The sequence below is a fragment of the Palaemon carinicauda genome, chromosome 38 (genome assembly GCF_036898095.1).
Source record: "Palaemon carinicauda isolate YSFRI2023 chromosome 38, ASM3689809v2, whole genome shotgun sequence".
NCBI classification, from domain to species: Eukaryota; Metazoa; Arthropoda; class Malacostraca; order Decapoda; family Palaemonidae; genus Palaemon; species Palaemon carinicauda.
Window position 1 is genome coordinate 43,471,968 of NC_090762.1, and position 7,500 is coordinate 43,479,467.

The 7,500-nt window shown below is 53.3% G+C and overlaps 1 protein-coding gene across 1 annotated transcript in view; it reads left to right on the forward strand.

Moving 5' to 3' along the window:
* LOC137630306 (dynein axonemal heavy chain 5-like) overlaps window positions 1-7,500 on the forward strand; it is a 131,147-nt gene that overhangs the window by 8,481 nt on the left and 115,166 nt on the right. Inside the window, exon 3 of the mRNA XM_068361748.1 lies at window positions 1,206-1,343. Coding sequence (XP_068217849.1) covers window positions 1,206-1,343 — 138 coding nt within the window. The remainder of the gene's footprint in view (window positions 1-1,205; window positions 1,344-7,500) is intronic.

Below are 7,500 nucleotides of genomic sequence, written 5' to 3' on the forward strand. Positions count from 1 at the left end.
TCAAAATTGAATATTCTTAAAAATCATATATATTAAGAATGAAAGTATTATGTCTATCTAATTGATTGTTTTATTTTCTCTCTCCCTTCTTTCCTAACAAACAAACAACGTTGGTCTCGCATTTGTCGCATTTTGTTCGATTTTGTTGTCTCTATCTGTCTCTCTTCTTCTTTATGTTATTAAAATATCCCTTTCACTTTTCTATAATTCTAATATTTCCTTTCGTTCTAACTTTCCTCCTTTCTGAATCCAAAATTCTTACTCGTCATTTGTTTTCCTCGATTTTTATATCATTTTCTATTCCCATTCCTGCTATCATTTGCCATCTTTAATTATATCTCCATTCCTACGCCCCTTTCCTTTCTGTGGCTTTGCCCACGGAATTCGTATCTTAATTCCTTCTTTCTCTTTTATGTCATCGTACGTTTGACATCCATTTATCACAATTTCCCTTCCATTTTCTTCCCGTCGCCTTCACCTCTTCCAAATACCACTTCTGTTTTCTATCCTTTTCCTCATTTATTTCACCCGTGTCTGTTCTTCCTCGTTTTCGTATATCTTATTCCCCTTTATTCATTATTCCTTACACCTACTTCCCACGGTCTCCTTCTCTTCAAACCTTCATATATTTTTCTCTCATTCCACACTACCCACTCGTTTTTTCTTACTCCTCCTCCGATCTCCTCTCGTTCCTATTCCTCCTATCTTCCCCTCGTTCTTCTTCTTCCAATCTTCTCTCGTTCCTCATCCTCCAATCTTCCCTCGTTCATATTCCTCCTATCTTCCCCTCGTTTGTCTTCCTCCAATCTCCCCCTCGTTCGTTTTCCTCCGATCTTGCCCTCTTTCATCTTCCTCCTATCTTCCCCCGTTTGTTTTCCTCCAACATCCCCCTCTTTCTTCTTCCTCCTATCTTCCCCTCGTTCGTCTTCCTCCAATCTCCCCTCCTTCGTCTCCCTCCAATCTCCCCTCGTTCGTCTTCCTCCAATCTCCCTTCGTTCGTCTTCCTCCTATCTTCCCCTCGTTTGTCTTCCTCCTATCTTCACCTCGTTCGTCTTCCTCCTATCTTCCCCTCGTTTGTCTTCCTCCTATCTTCACTTCGTTCGTCTTCCTCCTATCTTCCCCTCGTTTGTCTTCCTCCTATCTTCCCCTCGTTTGTCTTCCTCCTATCTTCACCTCGTTCGTCTTCCTCCGATGGTCCTCAACAGAAACGCCGCGAGGAGCAAGAGCGCCGCGCCCGGCGAGGCGACACCGACCCCCGCTATGAGTATATCTTCCAGGTGCTGGCAGCCTGCACGGGCATTGCCAGGCACCAGGTTATGGATTATGTCTTTGAGGAAAACCTGGTAAGTCCTCTTCTACTTTATCTACTTCTTTGATCAAAATTAAGTCAAGATTCCTTTATTTTTAGCTGATAAAAGTTAATTGGTTCTGTTGTCTTTAATAAAATTCAGACGATCTTTATTTTCATATTGTTTGAATTTTATGAAATTTTTTTTTTAGAAAACTTTTATTTGTACCACTGTATTACTTTATCTGATCTGGAAAGGGATTATTTTTTATACCAAGTTTGCTTAGGAAATCTATACTCATTTTTTTTTCTTTTTGATGAGACGCATTTGCACCGACTCGCAACGGTGCCCTTTTAGCTCGGAAAAGTTTCCTGCTATCTGATTGGTTAGAATTATCTTGTCCAACCAATCAGCGATCAGGAAACCTCTCCGAGCTAAAAGGGCACCCCTGCGAGTCTGTGCAAATCTGCCCCACTATAAAGAATTGACTTTAGTGTGAGTTCTGTCTATATGAAGGAATAGAGTACCTTTGTAATTTTACGTATTTTAAGGTCAATTTGCTCATTTGCTCTATATCACGTTTTCCAAAAAATTACTTTAAACATATGTTCACGATATCCTCTTTGTGGAAAATAGAATTGACGTTCGATTAATGGTAGATTTAAAGGAAAATCTGTCACCTTTTTTCAAGTCATGTTAGTTAGGAATTTCTAATAATGGTCCTTTTTTTGTGGCACGCTTTATTGGTAAAAATGTAATTGGTAATTGTTCCGTAACCGAAATACAAACCACGCTATTTACAAAGGGTTTACTTTTAGCGCAGCTGAAATGACGAGCCAATAGTTTTAACGAGGGTTAATTACCCCCGCGCTAGTTAGCGGGGGGGGGGGGGGGGGAGGGTAGCTTGCTACCCCTCCCCCCTCCACACACCAGTGACTTGCTCCACTTCACTTTTGGCTCGGCGGTGATCAGACGTGTCTGCTCATCGCCTTCGTGACAGCCTTTAATTTTCTGCTTTTTCTTTTCATGGTGTGTGTTGGTTGGAAGTTGACCTTAAGTCTTTTCTTTACAATGCGTACATGCCCTGGAGTTGCCGGTCGTCCTTGTGGGACTTTCATGTCGGACGTTAATACGGATCCACACACCCTCTGCCCTCAATGTTGGGGCCGACGGTGTGACCAGGAGAACATGTGCCGTGAGTGCAGGGAGTGGTCTGCCTCCCAGTGGGATATGTTTGGCTGTCGGCGTAAGAAGAAGTCCAAGAGAGACCGTTCTCCTCCGGGGTTAGCCTTGAAGGAGGAAGGTTCTCGGGACTCTTCTTCCGCCGCCCAAACCTCCTCCGAAGCTCCCCCTCGTCCGCCTCCTAAGGAGAGTCGGCCGAGTGGGAGCGCAGGCCCTTGTTCTGTTTCCCGACCTTCGGTGGGGGGAGAGGGCGTCGCCTCCCATAGCGAGGCGGTTCCCCCTCCTCCTCCGGGGGAGGTTATTGATAATGCCTTATCCAGTGATGATCTTTTGCAGATTTGGTCGTCCCTGGGGCTTAAGGGCTTGCCCTCCAGGGTCGCTCTTATTGACCTTGTCTCGTTGGGGGCCGCTGTTAAGCAGTCGCCGGTGGTAGCAGAGGTAGACCCTCTGTCTATTGTCGACGTCGTGGTGATAGAGGCCTCCGACGTAGCTGGGCCTTCCGCCGAAGGTGCTGTTGCGGGTGATGGTGCTAAAGGCTCTCCTCCTCCTTCCGTACATCCTTCGAAGGGGGAAGTGAGTCCTTCGGTCTCGGCTGCTGCTCAGCTTCCTTCTAAGGGAAGTGCTTTAACGGAGACTCCCCTTCGGAGGACCGATGGTCCCGACGATCTCCCCCGAGGCCGCCTCCGCCGTAAGGCTCACCATCCACTACGCCACAAGGGCCTCCCTTCCCCATACAGGGGGACTAAGAGGCGCCTTTTTGGGTCTTCATTCTCCGGGGGGGACTCTCCTCGTCAGCCTCAACCTACAGCTCCGCCCTCCTTGAACCTCTCTGCAGACCGCTCACCATCTCCTGCCAGATCTTCGCCTTCTGGAGAACTCGCCACCCGACGGGCAACGGTCCCTTCGGGGCTAAGGGATCCTTCCCTTACGCGAGCAGTGCTAGCGCACAAGCGCTCTCCTGCTCGCCAGCGCTTTCCTGCTCGTCGACGATCTCCTGCTCGCCAAGACTCTCCTGCTCGCCGACGCTCACCTGCTCGTCGGCTCACTCCTGATGTTCGCCCCCCTCGCCAGCGCTCTCCTGCTCGTCAGCTCTCTTCCGAGCGTCAGCGCTTATTTGAGGACCTTCGCCCTGCGGTCTCTGACCACCCTTTAGTTCCTGCTGAACTCCCTGCTCACCATCTGCCTGGTCCTGTGGCTACGTAACATCGTGCTGCGCGTGTCAAAAACACATGTTCGCCAACGCGCCAGCGATCTCCCAGTTCCTGCTCATGAACGCGCCGCGCCACCTGTCCTTTCACATGACACGCGTCGACCTTCTGCTCGCCAGCGATCTCCAGCTCGCCAGCGATCACCTACGCGCCAGCTATTACCTCCTCGCCAGCGTTCACCTGCTTGCCAGCGCGCACAGGCGATCTTAGTATCGCCTAGTCAACAGAGACAGCTAGTGCGCCAACGTTCTCCAACGCTCCTGAAGGAACATGGTTCGCCAGCTTCTAGTTCGCCATCGCGCGATCGCCCGCCTGCGCATGCTGCTCGCCATTGCACGATCGCCCTCCTGCTCATGCTGCTCGCCATCGCTCGCCCCTGAACGATCGCCCTCCTGCGGATGCTGATCACCATCGCACCCCATCACGCGATCATTCACCTGCGCATGCTGCTCGCCATCGCTTACCATTACGCGGTCATTCACCTGTGCATGCTGCTCACCATCGCACGCCAGTGCGTCGACATACCACATCGCGCCATCGCCAATTTGAGCGACTGCACTCACCAGCTCGTCATCGATCGCCTGTGGATCTACATCGCCAGCGATCTTCCTCACCTACGCGGCAGCGCGCCAACGCTTGCGTTCGTCGCCTCGGACACGCGTTCATTTACCTGGCCACCCTCGCGCCCACTCGCCTGCGCGACCACTCGCCTGCGCGCCCGTGCGACCGCTCGCCTGTGCGCCCGCGCGATCATCCACCTGCGCGCCCGCGCGATCGCTCGCCCGCGCTCCCGCGCGACCATTCGCCTTCGCGCGACCATTCGCCCTCGCGCGACCATCGTTCGCGGCGAATTCCACAGCCGGTAGTAGCAGCAGGAACGCGTTCTCCTAGACGGCACTCGAGATCACCTCCATCCAAACACAGGTTGGTAGTACAGGACGAAGAGAGGTTAGTACAGCATTCTTCCCCACCTTCTTTTCAGGCAGGTACCGTCGTGTCCACTCCAAAGGATCGCCCGATCCCTTTCCCTTTAGCAAGGATTTCGGACTCTGTGTCCTTGGAGCAGCAGACTTGGTTTGGTCCGCTGGCACGGGCGTTAGTGAGTGTTATGAAACCAGCACTCGCCGGCCAGGGTAACAAACCATCGGCTGTCTCTCCTACGCTGAAGAGAAAGAGAGGAGTGGACTACGTGGTGACTTCCCCCAGGGCGAAGTTGGTTCCCAAGAGGTCGGTCGCGAAGGTCCCTTCTCCTGCACGAGTACTCTCTCCTTCTCCCTTGGACGAGGCCTTTCCGTCCTCAGGTGAGTCCAGTGGGGCGGTAGTCTTCCCCCTCGGCACCAGGGGGGGAGACTTCGCTTCAGGCAGGAGAATCGTCTCGTGAGGAAGGGGCCCCTCGAACCTCGTTGTTGGGATCCTGTATCCCTCCCAGGAGGGAATCCAAGGATTCCAAGACCGTCCCTAAATCCTCTGCAAGGATTCGTCAGGAACCCATGACTACCCAGGGGAATGGTCACGTATCACCCCAGGAAGAGATTCCTGGGGCAGGAGACTTAGCTGCCAGCCCGCAGGGAGGAGAACAGAACAGCAAGAGTCCGAACATGCCTTCTGGCAGGTCCTAAGCCTGATAAGGCAACTTAACAGACTTACGGATCCAGTCATCGTCCCCCGTGAAGGCAAAGACATGATTCTGGATGAAGTGTTTGACGTTTGGAAGGCCCCTAAGACCAGTGCAGCTCTGCCCTGGTCTCGGGGGCTGAAGAGTGCCAGGGCTAGGGCCAACGCTCAGCTCGCACTTCTTGCCTCCTCCAGTCGTTCCACTGCCGGGAACAAGCTCATCCCTCCTCCTCGCCTTCAGCAGAGGAGGTATTTCGAGATCCTGGGTGAGCACAACCTCGCTCTTCCTCTCCATCACTCTGTGGAGGAGCTGGCGAAGGGAGTTCCCCTTGAGAAACTTTCTGCCCGGCAGGTGTCGTTCTCGGCGGCAGAGATCCTTAACCATGAGAAGGTCGCTAAGTGTGCCATGCAGGCCACTTCGTGGCTGGACTTCTGGCTAGGATCTCTGGGCATCCTATTGCGATCGGAGGACTTGTCCAAGGAGACCAATAGGAAGGCCCTAGAGACCTTCTTGCTCTCGGGCACCCGCTCCATCGAGTTTTTGGCGCACCAGGTTACCACCCTGTTGGCCAACTCGGTGTTGAAGCGTCGCGATGCTGTGTCCGAGAGATTCCATCCGAAGGTCCCCGCCGTAGATGTGTGTAGGCTCTGACATGCTTCCCTTCTGGGGGAGAGCCTGTTTGAGCCTCAAGACATGGAGCGAACGGCTGAGAGGTGGAGGAAATCCAGCACGGACTCCCTCCTCCACAGGGTCCTTACAACTCGGCCCTATAAGCCTCCAGCCACGCCACAACAGCAGCACTCGTAAGGCTCCCAAACAGGCACCGGCAGCTAAGAGAGTGGTGTCTAAGCCCCAGCCCTTTCCAGCCAAGGTCAAGAGGGGCGGTAAGTCCTCCAGGGGAGGCAAGACTTCTAGGGGTGGCGGCCGCGGCCGCAAGCCCTAGGGGTGGCAGTCCCCCTGCATGTCCACCTGTGGGGGGATGCCTTCAGCGTTGCGTCCGCAGGTGGCAGCAACACGGGGCCGATGCTTGGATGGTCTCAGTGATCGGCCAAGGTTATCGCGTCCCGTTCACGACATCTCAACCTCCCCTGACAGCGAATCCAGTGTCGTTGAGCTCCTATGCCACGGGATCGGCAAAGGGGCTAGCCCTTCAGGCCGAAGTCGAGACCATGCTCGAGAAGGGTGCTCTCTAGGAGGTAGTGGACGGCTCCCCAGGCTTCTTCAGTCGACTCTTTCTTGTAAAGAAGGCTACTGGAGGCTGGAGACCCGTCATCGATCTCTCAGCTCTGAACAGGTTTGTCAGACAAACCCGGTTCAGCATGGAGACAGCAGACACGATCAGACTTGCGGTGAGACCACAAGACTTCATGTGTACACTGGATCTAAAGGACCCGTACTTCCAGATCCCAATCCATCCGTCTTCCAGGAAGTACCTGAGAGTCTGCCTAGACAACAAGATCTACCAGTTCATGGTGCTGTGTTTCGGTCTCTCCACAGCTCCTCAGGTGTTCACCAGAGTGTTCACCCTGATTTCATCTTGGGCGCACAGGAACGGCATTCGTCTCCTTCGTTACCTGGACGATTGGCTGATCCTAGCAGACTCGGAGTCAACCCTTCTTCGGCACCGAGACAGGCTTCTGGATCTTTGCCAGGATCTGGGTATCGTGGTAAACCTTGAGAAGTCCTCTCTGCAGCCGTCCCAACGACTGGTTTATCTAGGTATGCTAATAGACACCAATCTCCACAAAGCCTTTCCATCAGACGACCGGATAGCAAGGCTGAGGAGGGTGGCGGAACCTTTCCTCAGGCGAAAAGAACTCCCCGCCCAATCGTGGTTGCGTCTCTTAGGCCACCTATCCTCCCTGGCCCGTCTGGTTCCAAACAGCAGCCTCAGGATGAGATCCCTTCAATGGTGGCTCAAGTCCCGGTGGAATCAAGGATCCGATTCCCCGGACATTCTGATCCCAATGGGGTCTCTGGAACAGACGGACTTGTGGTGGTGGTTGGCCGACGAGAACCTGCGGAAGGGAGTGAGTCTTCTCATCCTCCCCCCGGAATTGACTCTGTTTTCGGACGCGTCAAAAGAAGGGTGGGGGGCGCACGTTCTGAACCAGAGGGCCTCAGGCCTTTGGTCAGAATCAGAAAAGTGCCTACACATCAACCTGCTAGAATTGAAGGCCGTCTTTCTGGCTCTTCAGCAGTTCCA